We start from the raw sequence: 25,687 nt of genomic DNA on the forward strand, positions 1-25,687 counted from the left end.
GAGGTGCCACCCCACACGGGTCAGAGATGGATCTGTCCCACCAAAAACAGATGGGAAGAGGGCAGAGACCTTGTTTGGAGCATCCAGGGGTTCCTGAGGACAATGTACCATTCATGAACAGACTTCTGGGCTGGAAGGACCTGCAGAGGTTGGTTTGCCCATTTCTACACCAAAATAAGATTGTCTCTCCCTAAACTGACGCAGTGCAGCCTCCTCCTCTATCCCACCATAGACAGAGACCTTGAGGGACCTCAGCATGTCCCCAGCCTCTCTGTGAGGCCACCCAGCCCTCTGAGCACCCTCGGGGCTGTAGTGCAGTCCCTCCCCACCTCTGGGGACGTGTCTGATGTGCTGGACATGGGCCAGGCTCAGGGGGCTGTGCTGCGTCGGGGGAAAAGACCATCGGGGGGACCCAGAGACCCCTAACTGTGTCCTCAGGACCCACCCAAGGGCTGTGGCTCTCCAGGCTGGAGCTAATCCTCCTCGAGATCCTCCAGGTCCTGCTCTTCATTCCATCCTTCGCCTGGATGTTATCTGAGATGCCTCGAGCCTTGCAGGAGCTCCCTGCAGAACTGATTCCTTTTTGCTCCAAACAGGCCCTTATTCATCCAGCTCTTTCCATTTTCTCTCTTTCCTTTTTTTTTTTTTTTCCCCTTCCCATGGACATTAAAAATCCAAAGGCATATTTAGAGAGCAGACAGCTTTGGGCGGGTGTTGCTGGCTAAAAGATCTCTTCCTTCCCCAGAAACAACTCATTTGTCTGCTTGGCCACCTCCTCCCACCCCAGGAACGGCCGCGCTTGGGTGCACGAAGCTCTTCCTGGCGGGATGAAAGTCGACAGATAAAATATTAGCATCAGGTCGCAGCTTTCCTTCCTCCTGGCCAAACTCGCATTACGACGATGAGGAGCTGAGCTGCGATGCCTGGCCGGTGATGCAAGGCTCGATTTTTCCAGCACGGTTTTCCCTCGGGCTCCAGGCTCTCCCGCTGGTGCAGCTCCGGGTGGTTTGGGTGTGGAGCCACGGCAGCCTGCACCCGCTCAGGATCCGGCCCTGGCAGCTGCGGAGTTGCAGCCACACTTGGAGCAGGGCTTTCTTGGTGGTAAGATTCGAGCGTGGCTCTCGTGCCTCGTGGGTTTTTTGGGGTGGAGTGTTTCCCCCCCGCCACCCCGAATGCCTCCTGGATTTTGGGGGTGCATCACTGCGGGGACCAACCTGGGTAGGGGGTGCGGAGGAGATCGGCTGGGGGGAGAGTGCACCACACAGCCCAGGGAGGTGCAGAGAGGGGTGCTGAGGCAGCATCCCCCACTCCATGTCCCCTTGCCCTGCACCAAGAACTCCCTTATCCAAGCGCTGACCCTCCTGGATGAGCCCTCACCCCAATAACAGGCCTGTGCTGGGCTGGGATCCCTTCTGTGACCCCAGAACACCCCCAACCCCCCCAGTGCAGCAGCACCAGCAGTGCCAGCGCAGAAGTAAACAGTGCTGGCAGGATGAGTCCCTGGGCTCTTCACCTGGGTGACAGCCTCGGCCCTGGGGCACCGCAGGTCTTCACCTCCTCCCCAGCCCCAAGAGACGAGGCTGAGCACCATCAGCACCCCGGTGTAGGGGGTCCAGGAGCTCGCCAGGGAGGGGGGCTTGGGGGAAAGGGCCAGAGGGTTGGGGTGGTGGGTACCCCGAGCCCCGGCGGCCGCTGCGGGAAAGGGGCATCTCTCACGCAGGAGCCGAAACAGGGCGGAGAGATGCTCGGGGAGGGTGGTGGGAGGGAAGGGGGGTCAGCGCTGAGCGCAGCCTCCCAGCTCCCCACCGGCCCGGGGGTCGGTCTCTCCTGACCTCTCGGTGAGCGAGGGATTGCGAGCCAGGGAGGGATGGGATCTGCGGGAGCCTCTGCCAAGAGCTGGCTCCAGATCCGCAGGCAGCTCTGGGCTGCATTTCCCCTCCGGCGCGAAGCGGAGCTGGGGTGTCCGGGGTTCACTCCTCGCTGACACCGAGCCCCCGAGACCCTCACCGGCGCGTCGGGCTCCGCGGGGAGGTGAGCCGGTGCGGGGGGCGCGGGGGACCCGGGGGTAGGCGGAGGGCTGGGCTGGGGGTGGAGGGGATGGAGGGATGGATGGAGGGATGGGAGGATGGAGGGAAGGAGGGAGGGATGGATGCGGGGATGAGAGGGAGGGCAGCGGCGGGGGAGCGCCGGGGGGAATGTGGGGCTGGGTGCAGGGGCGGGGGGTCCCCTGCCCCCCGGCGGGGCGGCGCCGCTTCCCGTAACCCCACCGCTCGCTCTCAGCCCTATAAAAGCCCCGCCGAGCCCCGCGGCCGCTCCCGCCGCCTCCCCCGCGCCGAGCCCCGCGGGGAGGCACCACCGGGGCGCAACAGGCCCCCCCGGCCCGGGCCCGCGTGAACGGGGCCCCCCCGGGGAGGGGGAGCGGGAGGGGAGGCGGAGAGGGCGCATCCATCCCCCCTTCTCCCCGCCGGGAAGCGGGGAAGAGCCCCCCGGCCGCCGCCGCCTCCCCGAGCCCGGCCCGGGGGGGGCGGAGGGAGCGCGGAGCCGCCGGAGCGGGAGGGGCGGGCGGCGGGGCCCCCCCGCGCCTGGCTGCAGGTACCGGGAGGGGGGGACACAGCGCCCGGCGGGGCTCAGCCTCCCCCCATCCCTCCGCCAGCATCCTCCCGGCCGGGCCCGCATCCCCCCCGGCCGCAGCACCCCCCCGCCCGCTGCTGGCCCCTCCATCCCGCACTTGTTGCTGCCCGGCGGGGCTGGGCTGGCTCCCGGTTTAGGGCGGTTTTATTTTGGGGGGGGTTGGCTTTGGAGGGGGTGGAGGTTGCAGCCTCCCCTACTGTCCCCCGGCAGCCAGCGGTGTCCGGCGCGGCTCCAGTGTGCTCCCCCCGAGGCCAGAGCCGAGCCTGAGCCCCCCTTTTCCCCTCCCCAGTCCCATCTCCGTCCCCTTCTCCCGCCTCCGCCGAACCCCAGCTCCTCGCCCGGAGGAAGGGTGCGTGCAGCGGGCATCTCCCATCCACCGAAATCTATGATCAGCTCGGTGTGTGTCTCCTCCTACCGTGGACGCAAGTCTGGGAACAAACCACCCTCCAAAACATGCCTGAAGGAAGAGATGGGCAAAGGGGAAGAGTCGGACAAGATCACCATCAACGTAGGGGGCACCCGGCATGAGACCTACAAGAGCACCCTGCGGACTTTGCCGGGCACCCGCCTGGCCTGGCTGGCCGACCCCGACGCCCAGAGCAACTTTGACTTTGACGGCAAAAGCAACGAGTTCTTCTTCGACCGCCACCCCGGGATCTTCTCCTACGTGCTCAACTACTACCGCACGGGCAAGCTGCACTGCCCCGCGGACATCTGCGGGCCGCTCTTCGAGGAGGAGCTGACCTACTGGGGCATCGACGAGACGGACGTGGAGCCCTGCTGCTGGATGACCTACCGCCAGCACCGCGACGCCGAAGAGGCCCTGGACATCTTCGAGAGCCCCGAGCCTGGCGGAGGGGCAGGTGGAGAGGAGCCCGAGGAGGAGGGGGGCAGGGAGATGGCCCTTCAGCGGCTGGGCATGGATGACAGGCCCCCAGGGGCGGCGGGGGCTGCTGGAGGGGGTGGCTGCTGCAGGAATTGGCAGCCCAAGATGTGGGCGCTCTTTGAGGATCCCTACTCGTCCAAGGCGGCAAGGGTAAGCTCCCGGGACGTGCCGGTGGGGAGGTGGGATGGGGCTGTGATGGGGTTGTGTTTTCACCTCTCCATCCCTGTGGGCAAGACTGACTTTCCTGGTGGGTTCCATGAGCTGTCCACCATAACTGTCCCACTCCTACTGTGGGGCATGTTGGCCATCTCCCATCCTCTTCCATTGGCTCACAATCCCCTCCCAACTCATCACACCCAGGGACAAACCCAGTCCCTGTCCCCTTTGTGCCCTCGAGTGCTCCCTGGGCACCTCCTGGGCACACAGAGATGAGGGATTGCCCTTGGCAGGGCTGGCTCCTGGCAGAGTTTCAGGATGCTCTAGGATAGGATGTTTGGGTTCCTCTTGCTGGGCTGCACGATGCCAAAACCCACATTTAACAGCTCGAGTGTGGAGTGCGAGTCAGGGCTGGGGGTCAGGTCCTAATGCAAATGGGATCCTCATGGTTGTCCCCAAGCAGCTCACACTCCATATCTGCAGGAGCTGCAGCCCCAAAGTGTCCCTCCTGTCCCCGTGTCCCCACCGGGTGCCGGTGCCACCCCCATAACACAGCACGTGGAGTCCATCAGCAGGTCCAGGATCACCCACAGCCCCCCAGGGCCCCAGGACTGGCTGTGTGCCCACGTGAGCACAGCCACATACCGAGTGACCCCACACGAGGGACCTCGGTGCCACCCTCCCTGGGCATTCCAGCAGTCCCTACCCACGGGCACCTGGGATGTATCCCCCAAACCAGGCGCATCTCCAGGCTCCCAGCCCCGCGCTCAGGCACCACTCTGCGCATGTTCCTCCTCTCCCAGCTCCTCGTAGATCATCCCCAAAGCTCTGCCCACCGACCCCCCGACACCCACCGTGCCCACCCAGCCCCTGGCACGCCCAGCTTATAAATGTGCTGCACACACACAGACAGGCAGTTGGGACCGAGATGAATTCTGGATGCATTTAGAGGTGTAAAAAAAAACCCCATCAATGGTAAGAAATTCTGCAGGCATTTCACACCCACGAGCAGGGCAGGGGTCAGTTTGGCAAGGAGGTGTTTTTGCAGCAAAGCTTAGAGCAGCACACATGCAGAGGATGCTCGGGCAGCAAGAGCTGAACTGATTTTAAAAGGGTACCTGCTCCTTTGCCCATCTCTGAGGGCTCTTTACCTTGGAGAGAAGCTCTGAGTGGTGCAAAGCTCCAAATAAAAAATTAAACAATATTAAAAATAAACCCAAGCACAATAATTCAACTCATTTTTTCCCCTGGTGTTATTTAGTTCTGCTTTTCCTGTGTGCTGAGCTGCTCCTGGAAAGGCTTTAGCAGGAGGAATGTATTGGAGGGAGCAGAGATGGTTGTGACTGAGGCCTGACTGGGGCTGGAGTGAGACCAGTTTGTACTGGGAGCTCCTTGCCTCCTTCTCACTGCTCCAGATAAATGTTCAGCTCAGCAGTGCTATGGGAACCATCAACTTCCAGAGGTAACAGGAGAAAATACCAGTGTACTTTTGCCATAGCTTAGGAGAACTGCTCTGGCAGAAGGGGAAACTGAGGCACAGAGGAAGGCAACAAACTCCAGTGAGCCACCCAGCTCGTGGCTGCAGTCACCATCCAGCACTAGGATGCTGCAGGATTCATGAGCATCTCCGTCAGTATGACATTCCTGGTGCTGCCCTGGCCTTTTGGGGTGGTTGAGGTTTGCAGTGGTTGGGATTTCTTCAATATTGTCGCATTTTGGGGTCTCTCCCTTCCTTTGCAGAGCCCAGGGGGTGCTGCTGGCTGCAGGGAATGTGCCAAACCTTGGGAAGCAGCAGTCCCAGGCTGTCCATGCACTCTCTGTGTGGCAGCAGTGACTAAGAGTCTCGAGAGCTGAATTTCTCTGGTCCTCTCTCCTCCTCTCCACAGAGCAGCCCCTCAGGCCCTGACTCAGTTGGCTCCTGGTTATTTCCGTCTTTCCCTCCCTCCAGCACTTCTCCTCCTGAGCTGGCAGCCGTGTGAGCGCGTGGTTGGAAATCTCACCCTTGTTTTTAGCCCATTTTCCATGTACCATCGATGCCCATGGCATCCCTGGCTCCTCAGTCTAGTCCACTCAGGGAATATTTGCTCCCTGCTGCAACTGCTGTCCCAGCTGGAGTTTAACACTTTTCCTCCACTTTTCCTCCCTGGCTGTGATTTTATCTCTACTTCCAAACTCTTCTTACTTGCAGCTCCTCATTATTTTTCCCCTTTGCAGACCAACTTGGAGAGTCCTGACCTCACTTCCATGGGGACTTTCAGGCTAGTGACCCCAGTAGGGTGATGGAATTTTTGGAAGCACCTGTCTCAAGCTGTTGAGTGCAGGTCAAGATTGTGTAGAACGTCAACAGGTTCTGAAGGATTTGTTTGGTGGGAGTTCTGGTGTGTATTGGTAGTGCTGGGTTTAAACTTAGATTTTATTTTATTTTAAAATAGATTTTATTTTATTTTATTTTATTTTTGGAAAAGAACTCGAGTTTGGAGCAGAGACTGCAGCTGAGGTGACACATCTTGGGTCAGACACAGAACTGGAGCAGCACTCTGGAGGGGACACGATGGTTGGCACTGGCTGTGAACCTGACTCTTCTATTTTTAGAGGCTGATTTTGCTCCTTGGGCTAAATCAGGCCTCACCTCACACTCAGCAGCAGGGCTGCTTCATTACCCGAGTGTTCTCACGGTCTCACTCCCTTCCTGGCTGATTCTTTTCTTCCTGCTTTGCTTTAAGTCTAAATTTTTACTCTTCAGGTTTTTCCCAAGATTCCCCACCCAGGGAAGCTCAGGAACGTGACTCAGCCCTCAGCTGAAAAGCGGATTATTTTGGCTGTGCCACCCCTGTGCAGAGACACTTGTCTGGTTAAGCTGGCCTTGCTGTAAGATCCCACTTTTTGTTGGATTTGCTTCCCAAATTGCACAAAGCTGATCCGCCTTTGGAGCCACATCTGGTGTGTGGTTCAGAGGGATCTGACTGAGGGGTGAGGAGCATCTCATCCCATCCCAAGGATTTGGGGCAGGCAAATCCTCTTCCAGAGGTTTCTCCATCAATTCATGCCTGATTTACACTTCACACCAAACTCTGGGAAGGCTGATGCTCGCTGTACCAAACCCACACGGGGCTGCCCTTGGGGACACCCCTGAGGGGTGCTCCTGGCAGGCTCAGGGCTGCCAGCACAGGTCCAGGGCTGGGTGTTTCTCCAGCGTGACTCAGGCTGTCTCTGCTGCTGATTCACTCCAGCCAGGATCGGGGCTGCCGCCTGGAGCAGCATCACGGAGCGGCTCTGCCGAGCGCAGCTGCCTGGGTGGCTTTGACAGCAAAAGGTCACATCCTGCTCGGTGGCTGCAGCTCCTGGGAAGCTCCTGGGAAGCTCCTGAGAAGCCAAAGCCACTGTGCTTTTGTGCTGGAGGAAGGCAGAATAGGAGTTTTTCTGCTCAGAGGCTTTTTTTGGGGGGGTGGCTCTTGGAAATGGATGCTCCAGGTAATGGGGGAGGGAGGGAGCTGAGCAGGATGGGTGGGAGCACACCAAGGTGGTCCTCTGGGACACAGCCTGTGACTTCTTAGCAGCACGTCCTGCTGCTGGCCCCTCCTCACTCATATCAGGTGAGCACAAGGGAGGAGGAGGAGGTGACATGGAGGGGACAGAGGTCTCACTGCTCGGGCAGAGCGGAGAAATGGGAACATCCCAGTGTCACCAGGTCCAGGCATCAGCAGGAGGCAGAGCTCTGCATGCTCCTCTCCTTGCCCTGCCCTCTGAGTCCTGAACCTTCTGTCCATCACCCACCACATCACCCAGCACTGACCCTCAGGGAGGGGGTGGAAGGACATCTCTGACACATCCACACCCCAAAGCTCACGGCTGGGAACAGTGTGAACCAGGCATATGGAGGGGTTTCTGATGAATGGGGGGAAAGCTCTTTGAATTGTCCTGTCAAAATTCCCTTTTCATGTCTGTTCCCAGTGGAAGATTGCTCCAGTCCCAGGCTGTCCCAGTTCCCCTTCATCCCCACCACTGCCATTCCTGGCATGTCTCCAGGCCCAGCTGGAGCTCAGCACACTTCTCCTGTGCAGATCATAGCACCTGGAGAAAGGTTCTGGACTGATGGCCCCAGGCACTGAGGTTTGCTGTTAACTCACTGGATTGGTCCAGGGACTCCTTCCCATTCTCCACCCGGCTTTGTCATGCTGTTTACAGTACTTATTTAAATAATAAATATCTAAAGCTCCAATAATTTTTAAAACCTTAGCCACCTGTTGGGTGTATTCTACCTTTTTAATCTGGCAAGGTCTCCTCTGTTCAGTTCTGCAACTTTCTCCCTGCCTCTGAAGCAGAAAATATGACTATTATCTATGGTGAGATAAAATGGAAAGTCCCACCAAGGAATTATTTGTCATGTGAATAACTTTACAGATAGGTAAGAGAGATTCCTTCTCTCTTAAGAACTGTGAACTATCTGAGGCCAAGGCTGCCTGACTGACTTGCTAGTCATTACAAGAAATCAGACGTGGGTGAAGGGTGGAGACTTGGTCTTGGGGCAGAGGATGGCAGCATCTGGGGTGTTCTGAGCTCCTCCAAACAGCAGAGGTTGCCCCACATCAGCTCACAGCCTGTATAATTTCGACTTTTGCAGGTGGTCGCTTTCGCCTCGCTTTTCTTCATCCTGGTCTCCATCACAACCTTCTGCCTGGAGACGCACGAGGCCTTCAACATCGACGTCAACGTGACGGAGACCCTGGTGGTTGGCAACACCACGACGGTGCTGCTGACCCACAAGGTGGAGACGGAGCCCATCCTCACCTACATCGAAGGGGTCTGCGTGCTCTGGTTCACCCTCGAGTTCCTGGTCCGCATCATCTGCTGCCCAGATAAGCTCCTCTTCATTAAAAACCTGCTCAACATCATTGACTTCGTGGCCATCTTGCCCTTCTACCTGGAGGTGGGTCTCAGTGGCTTGTCCTCCAAAGCCGCCCGGGACGTGCTGGGCTTCCTGCGGGTGGTGCGCTTCGTCCGGATCCTGCGGATCTTCAAGCTGACGCGGCACTTCGTGGGTCTCCGGGTGTTGGGCCACACCCTCCGGGCCAGCACAAACGAATTCCTGCTCCTCATCATCTTCCTCGCCTTGGGGGTCTTGATTTTCGCCACCATGATCTACTACGCCGAGCGGATCGGAGCCAAAACGTCCGACCCCACCGGCAGCGACCACACTCACTTTAAGAACATCCCCATCGGCTTCTGGTGGGCTGTGGTCACCATGACGACCCTGGGCTACGGTGACATGTACCCCAAGACCTGGTCTGGGATGGTGGTGGGCGCCCTGTGCGCCCTGGCCGGAGTGCTGACCATCGCCATGCCCGTGCCGGTCATCGTCAATAACTTTGGGATGTACTATTCGTTGGCCATGGCCAAGCAGAAGCTGCCAAAGAAGAAGAAAAAGCATATACCCCGTCCGGCCCCGCTGGACTCCCCTACCTACGGCAAATCCGAGGAAAACTCTCCCAGGAATAGCACCCAGAGCGACACCTGCCCGTTGGCGGTAGAGGAGGGGGCGACTGAGCGGAAACGGTCAGGTGAGACCCCAAATGTGGGGCTGAGGGAGGGGGAGACCTCTGGGAAGGGTTTTGGTCCCCCAGAGTCCCTGGGGATGGTGCAGGATGTGGCCTCCAGCTCTGGGTGGGTGAGAGCAGGGCATGGCAGGGCAAATCCCCCTCCTGGCAGGGTGGAAGGCCACATGCTGCTCTTCCAAGGGCCACATCCTTCCCTCCTAATGGACAGAACAACTCACCACGCTGGGTTTCAAGGTGCCCCTGCCTAGCCCTCCTCTCCCTCACAGTGACAGAGGCAAGGTCACTTGCCTGACTCCCATATTAGCCTGGTCATGCCCTTGGGAGAGATTTTTCCTTTGCTTCCTCCTAACACAAATCAGGGCAGCCTTCACCAAAATTGATAAATCCACTGACATTCCCTGGGGTTTGACCCCACCTCCTCATTCGTCTTCCAGCAGACAGAATCCCTGCGCTGCTGCTCCAAATCCTGAGCAAAACCACTCCCTGGACATCTCTTTTTTCCTCTCATGCACTGAGCTGAGGTTTGGGGATTGGCCAGTCTTTCCTTTGGAGGAATCAGGAGAAGGCACAGCCCCAGCTGTGGGCACCATCCCTTGGGCTAACTTTGAGGGTCTGCACTGACCTGCCCCACTATCAGTGCTGGCCATGGTGGCTGCTCTGCCCCTTTTGTCCTGGTTTGCTGCCTGTGGCACCTCTGGAGTGTCTGGAACAGGAGGCACCATGGTGGGGTTGTGTTCTGCACCAGCACTGAGGTCAGCAGCTGCACATCTGGCCACATGTGTTTAACAGTGATGGTCCTTCCCCTGCGGGGGAAACTGGGAGCTCGGGGTGCCCCAGACAGCTCTTTTCCTTGATAAATCTCCTTTTTCCGCATGCCTACAAACCCCATCTGCCCCAGGAGCCCTGGCAGTGGGGAGCAGTGAGAGCCAGGAGCTCAGGCCAGGCCTTCAAGTGGCAGAACATCTTCTACCAGCAACCCAGGGAGCCAGGGGACAGAAATTAGCACTTCCCACTGCCCTGAGCAGTGCATTCCTCAGCAGTGTGAATTTTGGAGAGCTGATTCCTTCCAATTAGGTGGGTGGATCTCAAAAACCTGGGGTGTTTCATCCCCAGCTTTGACTTCACACAGATTTTATAACCCTGAGCAGGACTAGAGCTGCTTGGGATGATATCTGTCTTTGTCCTGCTCCCCTGGCTGCTCTAATGAGTGCATCCAGGCTGGGCTCAGCACCTGAATTGGTGGCATTGCTCTGGACCACCTGCAACCTGCTCTTCTGCTTCCTTGCACCGTCTGACCAACCCCTTCTGGCCACCCTGGGCGCCTTCTCCTGGGGGACTGTCACCTGCTGATGGCTCTCTGCCACCTCCCTGCAGACTCCAAGCAGAACGGCGAGGCCAACGTGGTGCTGTCGGACGAGGAGCAGCCGCTGTCGCCGGCGGACGAGGAGAAGCGGCCGATGCGGCGCTCCAGCACCCGGGACAAGAACAAGAAATCCTCCACGTGCTTCCTGCTGGCCACGGGGGACTTCTCCTGTGCAGCAGATGGAGGCATCCAGAAAGGTATGGCTGGAGGTGTGAGCTGGGCCTGGCGGGGAGGGGGAGGTGGAGGTGAGTGGAGTTTGTGGGTCAGTCCAGGACAGTGGCGCAGTGTTCATCTCCATCACCTGCCAGGCTCTTCTCTGCTCCCCAAACCCACATCTTCCTGCCTCTCCATCTGCTTCACCTCCATCCACCACATCTCTGGCTCCACATTTTGTTTTCTCCTCGCCAGTCACCCCCATTTGGGGTCTGTGACCCCAAGCTGGCTGCACTGCCCTCCCTGGGGACAGAGTGCTCCACCCTCTGCCCCTCCACCTCTTCTCCCTGGGTTTCAACCACTCATCTCCAGGTGGTGTGAGTGGGGTATCACTCCTGGGGACATGGTGAGATTGTGATGAAGGTGACCAAAGGTTTTCAGTAGGAAAAAAGATCCGGAGTCTTTTCCTCTCCCCTCCCCTCCGGTGGCTTTCAGTGGGTTCGAGCGTGGGGAGCTGCGATGTGTCAAGTGCTGCCTTGCCAGCAGCTCCGGGCTGCCAGAAAGGCTCCTCTGGGTTTGGAATGGGAGCTGTGCTAAGTGTTGAGGTTTTCCATGAGAAACAGAGGGGGAGATGAGTCAGGAAAACACAAAACTCTTCTTCCCATGACAAAACAAAATCTTCTTCAGCTTGGTCCCAGCCTTCTCTGCTCCTCTGCCCATCTCGCAGCACTGCAGCCCCAGAGAGGGTAAATCCAGTGCCACAAAATCCAGCTGCAGCCTCGGTTGCTGGGATAATTCTTAGGGCACAGCTCAGTTTTCCAGCTGTTCAGTGTTTTGTGTGTCCAGGGTGGTGTGGGATGCTGTGGCTGCAGAGCTGACCTATTTCTACCTCCCTGGTACCAAGTGATGCCCATTGCTCCCGGGGAATGGTGCCTGGGGGCTTTGGCCAGGCAGGAGATGTGCTGCATCTCCCAGCTGCTCCCCAAGACCTGTTGGTGCTTTGGAGAGCCTCAAGGGTTTGTTACTTTTGGAAGTTTTTGGTACAAACTGGATGGGAAGCAGGGAGGTGTTTGGGGGCAATCAGATTTATCTGTAGGAGAAGTGAATTGGTTGTTTCCTCCTGGGAAATCAAGGATTCCCTTTGGCATTGCTGCTCAGCCTTGGAAAGAGAACAAATGGGAAAAGCTTTGCTCATCCTTGGGGTACCATCAAATACCTGCTTGAAATGCTTCATGTTTTTTCCTGGAAGTGCCTTTTCCTGTGAAGTTGGTCTCTTTTCTTAATGCCTGTTAATGTGGAGAGGAGAGAGGGCTTTAGTCCAGCTCCAGACTGGGAGGGGAGATGCTGAACTGGAAGGGATGGAGGAGAGAGATGAAAGCCTGTGCTGATCTTCCTCCTTAGAAAATGCTGAAGTCAAAATGCTTCAGCTGAAGCATTTGAGTCTGGTCCCACTGAAGCCAGGAGAAGTGGAGCAGCCCTAAGAGCTGGGAACCCAGAGCTGCTTTCCCTCACTCCCAAATCCCATCACTGCATTGCAGGAGACCAGGAGGTTTCTGTCCTTGCAGCTCTTGGAAAGAGCACTTTGGTGATTGCTCTTGGGGTGTCCTGGTGTCTTCCCTGCAAATGTCAGAGTGCTTTTTACACTTTAAAATAGAAGGTGTGCACAGGTCATTCACTCCCACGGGGCTGGAATGATGTTGCACCTGGAGAAAGCTGGATCTGGTGTCTAGAGGGGCTCCAGAGGTGCTTGAGACCTTCTGGGAAGAGGAAACCTCAGGATCTGTGTCCTTCTTGGGCTTTGGTGGGAGGCTGTCCTGGGAGGTCAGGGGTGACCAGAGATGACCAGAGATGACCAGAGATGACCAGGGGGCAAAGCAGCCTCCAGCCAGGAGCCATTGGGAGCCGCAGAGGCGCCTCTTGCCTCAGTCCTGATTTATCTCCTGCTGAGGCTGTTTGTTCTGCTACTGGGATGTTGGCAGCTCTGCAAATTGAGATGAGCTTGGTTCTGAGCCCGACTCTCTGATGGCCATCTGTCAGATCCTGGGACAGGTACTGGTGTCTGTACAAGCTGTGGAATCAGGAGATGGAGCTGGGTTGGGAATAAGCAGCAGATCTTGGCATCCACTGGGGTTTAACCCCAACTCCAGGGGTTGGGGAAGCTCAAAGAGAAGAGTTGCCCCTGCCCAGCACCCCTTGGACCTGAGCCTGGAGAAGACTGAGCTGGATTGCTGTGGATTCCCATGTGGAATGTGTTTCTTGTTCCCGTGGCTGCTTCCAGCAGCATTGCTTTGCTCCCTGGCTGCCAGGGATGGCTTCAGAGCCCTTATCTCCCCTCAGCAGCTCCCAAAAATGTGTCCTGCTGGGTGCAGGAACCTTGGCATGGCACTGGCTTAGGACAAGTCCTGTCCTCTTCTCAGATGGAGGGAGATGGAGGCAGGATGAGTCCAGCCAGTGAGATTGGTTCAGATGGAACCACAGAATCACTGGGGTTGGGAAAGAGTTCTGCGAGTCCAACCTTCCCCCACTGACCCATGTCCCCAAGTGCCACATGTAGGTGTTTCTTAAAAACTCCACCTCCTTTATCAGCCCATTAACACGGCACAGCAGGGATTTTTGGCTCCGCAGAGCATTGTGCAGCTGATTTTCCCTGTTTCTCACTGCCAGTGCAGGGCCATGACTCTCACACGGCCTGAGCTCTCAGGGTCCAGCTGGGAATGCCCACGTGAGCTTCCCCTGGAGGTGCTGGCTGGGGGCAGTGAGGACTATGGGGACACAATGCCACACGAGCTGAGTGCCAGGCCTCTGTCCCCAACACCAGGACATTCCTGGGCTTTGCTGCCTCCCTGCTTTCCCCCATCCCAGCTGAGCTCCTGCGGGGAGCAGGCAGAGCCACCCTGGGGTCACACAGTGCACTTTTACTGGCAGCAAACCCCTTCCTAAAGCAATCCCAGTGACTCTGGGTAGCCCCAGGGCGAGTTACTGGGACACCAGCTCAGTTAATCAACTGTGGCAATTAGCAGAGCACAATCCCCTTGTTCATTGTGGGTTCACTCTGAGGTGGCACCTGGGCCTGGGTGTAGTGGGACACAATGACAGGCTCGAGGGACAGAGTTTGAGCTCCTTCCCAGGTGCTCCTGCCAGTGTGCCTTGGGATAAATTGATGGAGAGAATGAAGTGTTGGGCTTGGGGCAGATTTGCCTTGGTGTCCCATTGCTGAGCTCCCTGGGGAAATCAACCATCTTCATGAAGTTCTGCCCCAAAATGAGGCTTGAAACTTAATGCAAGTGAGCAGTGTGATTCTGACCCTGATTCTGGTAAGAATTTGGAGCGAGAGGCAAACAGCCTCCCCACAAACCGCCCCAGCAGTCTGCACTGCTGGCATCTCCCAGCAAACCCCAACCCCATAACACTTCCTGCCCCACTGGTGCTGTTTGGGTGCTGAATTCAGGGTTACCCCAAGTCTTCAGGGACTGCTTGGATCTCAGCACGGCTCTTCCCACACACGGCCCAGGGTGGCAGAGAAAAGCTCCTCAAAGAGCCTCAGCACTCACAGGGAAAAGAGCAAGGGGAAGGAAGGATGAGCCTGATGCAGTTTTTTGGGTGTTGTGGGGAGCAGGAGGGTCTTTGCCTCAGCTGCTGTGGGTGGAGAACTCTCCCATCTCCCCCCAGCTCAGGACTGTGCTCCTCGCTCGCTGTGTGGATCTGTGCCAAGAAGTAAATAAGGAAATTGCTCTTCTCCTCAGGCCTGCTGTTCCTACTTCCACTGCAGGCACGGGCAAAGCTTTGCTGGAGCCAGCAGCAGGTTCAGGCAGATGTCCCTCTGTCCCCTGGAGCCAGCTGGGTCTCCTCGGGGGGCTGAGAGGTGAGAAGGGGTTGAACAATCCCTGCTGGGGCTGGGAAAAAATATAAAAAGGGGATAACAGCCAGATTTGAAGAGGGAGTGGTCTGCAGCTTGTTCCAGGTGATGCTCCTGCCTCAGCACGCCCTGGGGTGGGGATGGTGATGCTGTGAGTGCTCTGCTGTGATCCAAGCCCCAGGCAGCCCAGCCAGGCCAGCAGCAGCACAGCAGAACCCAAAGATGCTCCACGAGCTCCCGGGGCAGGACAGGGAGGGATTCCAGCCTGGCACTGCCAGAGGGCTCATCCATCACCTTGTTTTTCTGCTGTCAGGAGCCTCCTCCCCCCTCTCTCCCCACACACTCACTTCCATGGCTTCACTTTCCCTGGAACTCGCTGGTGCCTCGGGAAACCTCAGGCTTGGCTGGCTTTGCTCACCCTGGTGCTCTCAGGGAAGATCCAGGCGCTGGGACTTTGGGCTCATCGCGGCTGGAGCATCATTAGTTTTCCATATTTTGGCAGCAGATGCAGGGAACAGACTCATCCTTGACAGCGGTGCTTTGTGGACCTAAAAATCCAATTTTCAGTGCAAATACTTCGTGTCTTTGCAGCAAGAAAAGTGGGGTTTTGACCTGTGAGGACATTTCTTCCGGCTGTTGCTTTTTCAAGAAAAGCTGGAGAAATTCCTGGCTTTTGGGGGGAGTGTGAAGAGTCCCTGTGCTTAAAGAAATAGAAATATTTGCTCTTTAATGCAATTTCTTTTGGGAAATAGTGAGCACTTCTACCTGCTCCTTTCCACACAGAAAGGTGTCAGCAGCAGCTTGCAGCTACAGGGGTGTAAAAAACCAGAGCTGGGGGAATCACTCCTTCCCAATCCCATATTTGTTTGAGTTCTGCTGCTTTTCCCCATCTGCTTCAGCCCACAAAATCCCCAGACTCATTCCTCATTCAGAGCAATTTGGGAAACAAAACCCCACACCCTACAGGAGCAGTTTGGTCTCCTCACTGATGTCTCTCGAGTCCTGGATTTGGCCGGCGCTGCTCGGCGGAGGGAGTGGGAAGGTCTGGAGGATCCAGGGGAGCCTGGCTGTCCTCAGAAAGCCCTTCCTGAATTTTTGCAGGGGTTTTTTGGGGTGTGGGGCTGGGAAATGCTCAGCCTGGTGCTCCCAGCTTCCCCAGCCTTGGGTGATGCCTAAAGCAGAGGCCAAGATAAAATTAGGAGGATAAAAAGCAGAGAAATTTATTAAAGGCCTTGGGTACATTGAGGGCAAATAAAGCCTACTCGGGAGGCCGCACACAAAAATTGACCCTCAAAGAGTCATGAGGTCTTCACATTTTAAAGATTCTGTCTATTTAGCATATTGGGCCTTAATTCTCCAATTACAGCTTCAGGTGATTACGTCAACCACCCCAAGCCTGCTGCCCCCAATTCACTGTTGTTTACATATTTTGGGGCTCTGAGGCAGAGAAAGTATCCTTGGATTTCCACTCAGAGGGGATTGTTTTGGCTAAAGGTGCCAGAACTGCACCAAAGCAACAAACACACGGAGAACAAAAGCTAAACATGCTTCAGGCATCATGGGCAGGAGGCTGCTGGGCTCTAACCTGTCTGTTTTTCCCCCGAGGCTGTGGAAAATCGCGGAGCCTGGGCAGCATAGCAGGATCTGCTGGGGGCTTGGCGTCCCGCTGCAGCTCCCCCTGCTCCCTGCAGCAGCCCTGCTCTCCTGTCCCCTCCATCCTCTAAAGGACCTCGCTGTGCCCTGGGTGTCCCTCCAGCCCACAGGAGGTGGGACATCTCCATCCCAGCTGGTTCTGATCCTCTCCAGCTCGCCCTGCCCTGGCTGCAGGATCTGTCACATCTCCACTGACCTTGCCTGCTGTCCATGTGTATGGACAGCCCCTGGAGTAGGTGTTGGGGTGCTTCTCCTCTCCTTCAAACCTCATTCATCCTAAATAAACCAGGCCAACCCCTGCAATTCCCTCTGGTGTCGAGCCCTCCCTCCCGTGGGCAGTGTGCCTTGGGCTGAAGGGTGGTGGAAACACCAGGAGGACAAGTTGACTCATGAAATTATATCTCATTGTGCTGGAAATGGCTGAGTTCATATAATTTTAGGTTTTATTTTGGTTTTGGTTTTTTTTTAAATTCAGCCTCAAGTTTCTGGAGGCAACAGATGAATAAACCTCTATTCCCTGCCCAGCAGTGGTTCCCCTCTTGTTTTGTGCCTTTTTCTGCCTGAATCTGACTTGTTCTTTCCCAGATTTTGTCTGCTTCTCCATCACACCTCAGGGATGGGCCTGAGGGCCTTGGAAACCAGCCTTGGGATGCTGTGGAGGCTGAAGGGCCTTGGGAGAGGGTAGGATAATAGATAGGGATGAAGAAGAGCTGGCAAGTGGTGGGAAGAGGAATAAGAGTCCCTGGGAAAGCTGCTGCTGGTGTTGAATAGCAGGAAAGTGAGAAATCTGAGGCAAAACAACGCTGAAATGGATGGGGGATGAATCCTTGGGGCAGAACATTCCCCGTGGGAAGGAGCTGGGTTTGAACCAGGCCCTCCCCATCCCTGCAAGGGTGAGGCTGGAGAGTCCAACTCCCTGGTGCACTGCTGGTGTTTGCTCACAGGGATTGGTTTTTGGGATGATTTGGAACTATCTCAGGTGTCTTCCTGAGCTAGAACAACCCCTTCCGTCCCTGAGCTCTGGTTCATTTCTGGTTCTGTCCAGCTCAGTGTCCCCTTTTGGATCTGGGGTGACTTCTGGATCTTGGGTGGCTGCAAGGAGCTGGTTTGGGGGTCCAGCCTTGAATCCCCTTGGTGCTCTCTCGGCCTCTGTCCTCACTCTGAGCAAGCTAGGGCTGAAGCCCAGGGACTTTCTGGGGAGCAGAACTTAGATTTGGGTGTGTTTAAAGAAAAAAGAACCCCAAGAGCTTTTCTGGGGTCCAAGGCCCTCAGAGCTTTCCCTCCATCATGGCCAAATGGGGACAGGGAATGCTGTGGAGGGAGGAGTGCTGTGGGGAAAGGCTGCTCACAGGCTGGATTTGATGATCTCGGGAAGTCTTTCCCAACTTTAAGGATTCTGTGATTGCATGGTTCCTGCACCTGAAAGAAGCTGGGATGGATTTTGGCAGATCCCACAGCCAGGACCCTCCTGCTCCACTCCAGGCTCCCCCTGCCTCAGTTTCCCTTGGTGTGGAGAAGGAGCTGCCAGGAGGAGCAGTCAGCACATGTCCAAACCAACCTACCTTCCTTCCTTCCTTCCTTCCTTCCTTCCTTCCTTCCTTCCTTCCTTCCTTCCTTCCTTCCTTCCTTCCTTCCTTCCTTCCTTCCTTCCTTCCTTCCTTCCTTCCTTCCTTCCTTCCTTCCTTCCTTCCTTCCTTCCTTCCTTCCCTCCTTCCCTCCTTCCCTCCTTCCCTCCTTCCCTCCTTCCCTCCTTCCCTCCTTCCCTCCTTCCTTCCTTCCTTCCTTCCTTCCTCCCCTCACCAGCAGCACCTGGGGCAGTGTGTTGGTGGTGCAGCTGCATTTCCTGGATTTCCATAGTTCACTCTGTTCCCACAGCAAACGGATGGGGTGACAGGGCAGGTTCACGAATCACCCAAAATTCCATGAACTGGGCAAAGGGGAACAGCAGCTGGTGCTTTTCTGGCTCATCCTTCCCTCGGGAAGCAGGAGGAGCTGGAATATCCCCAGCCCCTGCCAGAGGGAAGGTCACCCTCCAGGATTTCAGTGGTCTCTGGATCATAAATGATTTATCCAAGGTCATGTGCTGACTGTGGGGACGATCCAGCTATGAAACTCTGTCCCTTGCAGAAAAACCAGCTGAAGATGCTCAGCCTTTGGAGTTTGAGTCTCTTGGAGGCAGAGGATCAAACCCAGAGCAGCCACAATCTCAGCAGATCCCATCCTTGCCTTTCCCTGCTCAGAGACATCCCAACACCAGGGTGGAAAACCTTTGGTGGACCCCAAAATCTCATCCCCTCCAGAGCAGGGAGTGCTGGGCAGAGCTGCCACAGAGCCGGCAGGATGCAATTTTTAGCTGGGGCGTTATGCAACCAGAGAAGGGATGACTAATATGCAAAAAGCTCCTCTAAAACAACCCAGCCCCGAAAGGGAGACGGAGGGATTTCAGTGGGAGGCACCAAACTGCTGAAAAACCCAGAGCATCTTCTGCCTCTTCCTCCCTGCCTGCTTCTGAACGGCGATTTGGGGGATGCAGGAGGGAGAAAACAGCTTGTTGTTATTTTTAGGTGGGGTCTGGGTTGGTTTTGGGGGTGACTTAGCAGGGGTTAATCGCTGGGTAAGATTAGAAGAGGAGCTGTAGTGGGTCAGAGCAGACCTCTAAATATCTCTGGAGCCCAGGTTTTATCTCAAACAGTGGCCAAAATTGGCTGCCTGGAGAATAGGATAAGAATAGATCAGGAATATACGATACTTCCCCCGAATATCTGTGTTTAGGGATCTGGGAGGAGTTCACATTCCAGCCCAGGCAAAAGGTACTGGGAGAAAGTTGTTGGATTTATTCCCAAAAAATGGAATAAATCCGCAGGAGTCCGGCTGCCCCTGTCCAAGCCCTGAAATGGCATTTATGAAAAATAACACCAAGGGCTGTGCAGTGACTGTCCACATCCCAGAGGGGATAGGAGAGGCTCCTGGTGGGCTGTTGGGTCACATTCCCGGTGAATTGCTGGGATTGAGCAGGAATACAGGGATGAGCACTGTGTGTTAGGTGTGTCCCTCACCTGTGGACAGCAGGGTGCCCAGCAGGGTGAGGCCACACAGAGCTTCAGTGCCCCAGTCCCCTGTCCCCACTGTGGGGCCAGGGATGCCTTCCATGGGATGCTCAGCAGCGGGAATGGGACCAGGGATCATGGAGTCATGGAATGGTTTGGGTTGGAAGGACCTTAAAGCCACCAGTGTCACCCCTGGCATGGGCAGGGCCACCTTCCACTGTCCCAGGGTGTCCAACCTCTGTCCAGCCTGGCCTGGAACGCTGCTGGGTGACATCAGGCTGCCCTGGTGGAATCCTTGCATCCCTTTGTCTGTGTGTCTGTCCACTGTGGAGCACAGATCAGCGCTCTGGGACAAGGACAGAACCTCTGTGACCTTTGGGACAGAACCCCTGTGACCTTTGGGATAGAACCCCTGTGACCTTTGGGATAGAACCCCTGTGACCTTTGGATAGAACCCCTGTGACCTTTGGGATAGAACCTCTGTGACCTTTGGGATAGAACCCCTGTGACCAGCCAGCCCTGCTGCACAAAGCCACCGAGCAAGGAACCAAACCAGCCCAGCCTTTGGATTGGTGTGGATTTGGGAGCATTTCCCCTCTCCAGCATCAGCTCCTTCCTTCTCCTGTCCTCCTGGAAGCCTCGGAGTCCAGCTCTGCGAGGAGGCTGCCCCACGATCCAGCGTTGCTTGCAAAGTATTAATTTTTATTGTTGCAACAACTGCTCTGTTTCTCAGGAGATGCCTGCGAGAGCTGAGAAAATAGAAAGGCCTGTCAGGCAGCCGGGCAGGAGGTGAAGATGTCAAGAGAGTAATTGCTCTACCCAGAAGGAGCCTGTTCCTGGCTTCCCCAGCTCTGCCAGGAAAAATCCTCGCTGCTTATTTGATGACAATAAAGAAAAACAGAAAATAAATAGCAACCCCATGGTTTGCCCGTGCTGACAAGGAACAGGGAGAGCAGAGGCAGATGCAAAATAGGATGCAGTTGAGCTTATAAATAGGAGCCTCCCAGCTCCCAGTCTGTTACTTCCTTACCTCCGCCCGGGCAATCGATCCTCAGGCTTTTCCCGCAGAAAAGGTAAATGGAGGCTCGGAGAGGATTGGGTGAACTCCTGGGGAGAAGGTCACACTTCCTCCTGTGTGGGACAGGCGTGGGCAGGGAATGTGTCCTGGTGGCTGTGAAAAAGCAATCGCAGAGTCAGGGAGTGGTTTGGGTTGGGAAGGAACCTTAAATTCCATCCCATTTCACCCCCTGCCATGGGCAGGGACACCTCCCACCATCCCAGGCTGCTCCAAGCCCTGTCCAGCCTGGCCTTGGACACTGCCAGGGATCCAGGGGCAGCCACAGCTTCTCTGGGCACCCTGTGCCAGGGCCTGCCCACCCTCACAGGGAGGAATTCCTTCCCAATATCCCATCTAACCCTGCCCCACCAGCAGTGGGAAGCCAATCCCCCTTCTCCAAAGTCCCTCTCCAGCTCTCCTGGATCCTCTTTAGGCCCTGGAAGGGCTCTGAGGTCTCCCCAAAGCCTTCTCTTCTCCAGATGAACATCCCCAGCTCTCCCAGCCTGGCTCCAGAGGGGCTCCACATCCTCCTGATGCTGTTCCTGGGGCAGCTCTGCAGGTTGGCTCTCACCTGAGGAGGCAGAGGGGCAGAATTTCCCCTTTCCTGCTGCCCACCTTGCAGGATCAGCCCAGGGCTTGGGGAATTCTGGGTCCAGTGCATGTGGCTGAGGAATGCTGAGCTGCTCATCCCCCAACAGCCCCAAATCCTCCTCCTCAGGGCTGCTCAGAGCAGAGCAGAGTTAGGGTAGGACCTACCCAAACACTGTGCTGGCACAGCTGGGGGCTGGCAGCCCCTGCAGGCAGCACTTTGTGGCTTTGAGGAAGTTCTCATAGCAGGAGGGCGGCACTGGGTGAGCTCCCCATGCAGGGAAATTTGGGGTGATTTCCACAGCAAACCCTGGGGGGATTTGGAGCTGGGCTGTGCCAGGCTGTGCCAAACCTCCTGCCCTGCCCAGGGCAGCACCCTAGGGACGTTGGTGGCAGATCTGCACCCAAAAATAGGCTTGAGGAAGGAGCTGGAACCAATAAACCAAGGCAGGTGGGCTGTTTTCTCGTGGTGGCTTTGTCCGAGGGACAAAAACAATTAAAAATCTGGGCTGTTGTTATTTATTTTTAGTCGTGCTAATTTTTTTCCCGAGGCTGGGAAGCTGCTTTCCAAGGCAGGTCCCTGGGGGCTGCGGGCAGCAGGTCTCGAGCTAACACACCAAATGGCTTTGAATGGGGAGGAGGAGATGGGAGTTAAAAGCCAAGTCGTGCCCCTGGTAAATCAATCGACCTGATGGGGAGTGTTTCTAGCAGGACACGAGCTCTGCCAAGGGCTTTTAGCTGCTCGCAGGAGTGATTGAAGCAGGAGCTGAGATCGTTTTTAGCAGCTGCTTCATGCATGGGCACTGCTGGTCCCCAAATCGCTGCAGGGGGATGATGTTGAGTCCCCAAATTATTTTGTCTGGGGAGGTGGGGAGCTCTCCTGCCATTTAATCCCAAGGGTTTTTATGGGATGTGAGGTCTGAAAATCCTCCACGCTTGGGCATTGCTCACCCGGGCTGTGCGGTGATGCTCGGCAGAGAATGAGACCTTTATTTGGTGGGAAAGGAGGAATTTTGGGAGCTGTGTTGGGTCTGCAGGGGAGGCAGCTGGGTCAGACTGATGAGCAGGAGCTGGGGGTGAGATTTGAAGCAAAATTCCGTGGTTTCTCGGGTGGATCAGGCGCTGTCTCCCCTCGCCTGCAAACAGGGCCCTGGCACATGGGGAGAGGCGTGGGGTGACTCAGAGCTCCAATCAATGATAATTAATTCAATGGTAACAAACGGGAGGGAGAGAGGGAGAAGAAAAAACACTGTGGGATTAATGCACCAGGCTTGGCTTTGGGACATCTGGCTTGGGGTTGGCTCGGGGAGTTTTGGGCAAGAGCAGCTTTCTGGGAGGAGAAGGTTGAGAGGGATATGGTGAGGATGACGTTTTCCCCCTGCTTTTCATTTTTACCTCTAAATCGCCCTGACTCCACACCTGCTTTCTCTTGGAGAATCATTTCCCAAATCTCCATCGCTGGCACCATTCTGGAGCTTTTTAAAACCATTTTCCCCTGACTTACTGATGCAACATCAGCATTTTATCCCTCTGGAAGAGGCCATTTCACTTTGTGGTTACTCTGCCTTCTGCATCCTACAAAGTCAGGGTCCCCTGGAAGCTCTTTACCTCCCCTCTTCCTCCCCAAACAGTTCATGGCAGCAGCATCAAATACCACATTTAATATTTCTGTTTTCAATTGCAGATTCCTGCCAGGACACCCTCGCTTCCAGTTACCCCCAGGGTGAGGTGGTCACCTTCTCCTGAGCCCCGGCTGGATGCAGGCAGAGCCCTGGTGAGGGATGCTCTCCCCGAGGGACAGGGATGCTCTTCCTGAGGCTAAACCATGCATTCCCCCAGGGATGCTCTCCCCAAAGCCCAGGGATGCTTTCCCTAAGGCTGGGACATGCATTCCTCCAGGGATGCTCTCCCTGGGGCCGAGGGATGCTCTTCCCATGGGAAATGCTCTTCCTGGGGCCAAGGGATGCTCTTGCCACGGGAGATGCTCTCCCCAGGGCTGAGGGATGCTGTCCCCAAGGCTGGGACATGCACTCCTCCAGGATGCTGTCCCCAGGGCCAAGGGATGCTCTTCCCGAGGAGCTTTCCTTCCCAAAGCTCCTCTTCCCAAGGAGCTTTCCTTCCAGCTCCATCCCCAGGGTGTTGGATCTGGGTCCCCCCGAGAGGAGCCGCAGAGCAGCAGGGCCGGCAGGGAGGTTGGGGACAGTCCCACTGCCCGTCCTGGTGCCACCTCGCCCCGGCCACGCTGCCCAGCACCCCCGGGCTGCCCCTCCCCTCGCCCACGCTTTCGGCTGCACCTCACCCCACCTCCGGAGATCCAGCTGCTCACCGGGACACCTCCGCCCGTGCTCTGACCCCTCCATGGCCACACGGCCACCGGGAACCCTCCTGCGGGGTGCCAAAGGCCACTCCAGGTGCCACCATCGCCCCTCCCAGGGGGCCGGGGGGACGGGCGGGGCGGCTGGGGGGCAGGGATGGGGATGGGAAGCAATAGGTGACCGAGGTGGGGGAGCCCGGCTGGCCTGGAGGGGTCAGGGTCCTTCCACCGCTGCTCATGTCTCTGTGACCAAGGCAATACTACTCCTGTCTCCGTCTGTCCTGTTCGCATGCCTGTCCGACGTGTAGAGTTCAATAAAGACATCCATGAGCTGAGTCAGCTCCCCTACCCTCCTGCCTCCCTCCTTCCTTACCTCCAGCTCCCCCCCTGCCCACAGAGTTCTGTCCCCCCGGGTGTCCCTGGCAGTAGGAATGGGAATTTGGCCATGGCATTGCCTGGATGTCACCTGGATCAGCTCGAGGGAGGGGATTCTTCCTCCCTGCTCTGCTCTCCCCAGATCCCAGCTGGAATGCTGCACCCAGGCCTGCTGCCCACAGCATAAGGACATGGAACTGCTGGAGCAAGTCCAGAGCATCCCATGAAGCTGAGAAAGGGACTGGAGCACCTCCCCTGTGCAGACAGGATGGGAGAGTTGGGGCTGTTCAGCCTGGAGAAGAGAAGGTTGTGTGGAGACCTCAGAGCACCTTCCAGGGTCGGGAGGGGCTTTAGGGAAGACAGAGGAGGACTGTTCATCAGGAACTGGAGTGGCCAGACAAGGGGAATGGCTTCAAGCCAAAAAAGGGGAAATTTAAGTTCAGTACTGGGAAGAAATTGTGAGGGTGGGCAGGCCCTGGCACAGGGTGCCCAGAGAAGCTGTGGCTGCCCCTGGTTCCCTGCAAGTGTCCAAGGCCAGGCTGGATGGAGCTTGGAGCAACCTGGGATAGTGGGAGGTGTCCCTGCCAAGGCAGGGGTGGCACTGGGTGAACTTTAAGGTCCCTTCCAACCCAAACCAGTCTGAGATTCTGTGATTCCATGCTGTGGCTGAGCTCCTCACCTTCTCACACAGCTTGGAGTGGAGATCACACTGGAAACCCACGGCAGAATCACCCATGTGACATCCCTCACTGGGGAAAGGGGAAAGGCTCTGCAGAGCTGGCACAGGCTCTGCCCACTCTGACCATCAGAGGGGACACAGAGGGGACACAGCAGCATCGTTGGATCCCTGCAGGGCCATCCTGGGCCCTCAGAGGGAACACCATGATGGGGTGAGTGGGATGGTCCTGTGGGACCACCCTGACCTCATTCCTGACTCCACAGTTCATATTACACACCCTTTTGGGGCTCTAACCCCCAGGCCCAGAGAGAGCCCTTGGAGAACCCCAGAGACCTGGCACAGCTCTGGGTGCTCCAAATCACTGCTGCCATGGGTTGGGGGCACAGCTGACACCTGACACCTCACCTGGAGTTCTTGGGGCACAGCTGACACCTCACCTGGAGATCTTGGGGCACAGCTAACACCTCACCTGGAGATCTTGGGGCTCAGCTGACACCTCACCTGCAGATCTTGGGGCACAGCTGGCACCTCACCTGGAGATCTTGGGGCACAGCTGACACCTCACCTGCAGATCTTGGGGCACAGCTGGCACCTCACCTGGAGTTCTTGGGGCTCTACCTGTGGCAGCCTGAGGTTTTTATTCAGGAGTGCTGGTGTGGGAAGAGGCTGGGATGGGTAAAACCACGGAGAGAACTGAAAATCTGCCATGAGACCGGGAAGAAAACATTTCCAAATGTGAGCAATCGGTGGCCGAGGGCCAAAGAGCAATTACAGAGAGAGGCTTCGCTTCCCGCTGCGGCTGCAGAGCCCTCGGGAGAGCCCTGGCTGTGCCAGGCCCTGCTCTGCCATGCCAGGGGCATGGACTGAGCCCAGGATGGATGCCAGCTGCTGGGGTTGGCTGGTCAGTGAGGGTCAGTCAGGGGGTGCTGAGCCCCTGCATCCCCCGAGCTTCTGTCACACTGTGTTTGGGTGCTGAGAGTGATTGGAATATCTTGGCAGAGCTCAGGACCTGCCAGGGCTGCCCCCGGGTGATGTTGAGGGGACAGGGACAGCCCAGCCCTTTGGGAGGGGGTGTGGGACAGGGTGGTCACACTGAGGGTGGCCCCAGCTGGAGAAGATCCCCAGCAGCAGGATGAGATCCCAGCTCCAGCCTGGGCAAAGTCTCTTCCCAGCACCACTCCAACTGCAGCCTGTTCCTCTCTGATCCCTGGGCAAAAAGTTAGTCAGGAGGAGCAAAGCAGTGTCTTAGGGATGGAATGGGTGTGCACAGATCCCCTCTCCTTCCTCCCTCAGCCTGGGGAGAGAGCAGAATCCCTCCTGACCCTGGGGCTGCGGGGGGACAGTTGTGGCTCCAGCCTGAATTTGGGGGGTGGG

The 25,687-nt window shown here is 56.7% G+C and overlaps 1 protein-coding gene across 3 annotated transcripts; it reads left to right on the forward strand.

The window, feature by feature from the left end:
• The first annotated feature begins 792 nt into the window (after positions 1-792).
• Positions 793-23,609, forward strand: KCNC4 (potassium voltage-gated channel subfamily C member 4). Of its 3 annotated transcripts, none has more exons than XM_085082836.1 (5): positions 793-1,101; positions 2,921-3,667; positions 8,295-9,231; positions 10,603-10,788; positions 16,206-16,774. In XM_085082836.1, the coding sequence occupies exons 1-5, from the start codon at positions 934-936 to the stop codon at positions 16,322-16,324; spliced, it is 2,157 nt and encodes a 718-aa protein (XP_084938962.1). In that variant the 5' UTR covers positions 793-933; the 3' UTR covers positions 16,325-16,774. The 3 variants fall into 3 exon arrangements, with proteins under 3 accessions (XP_084938962.1, XP_084938963.1, XP_084938964.1); XM_085082837.1 differs by lacking the exon at positions 16,206-16,774 and adding an exon at positions 22,630-23,609 and having other exon boundaries at positions 796-1,101; XM_085082838.1 differs by lacking the exon at positions 793-1,101 and adding an exon at positions 1,792-2,031.
• Positions 23,610-25,687: the final 2,078 nt, after the last annotated feature.

The sequence above is a fragment of the Lichenostomus cassidix genome, chromosome 26 (assembly GCF_008360975.1).
Source record: "Lichenostomus cassidix isolate B80296 chromosome 26, HeHo_3.0, whole genome shotgun sequence".
Classification (NCBI taxonomy): Eukaryota; Metazoa; Chordata; class Aves; order Passeriformes; family Meliphagidae; genus Lichenostomus; species Lichenostomus cassidix.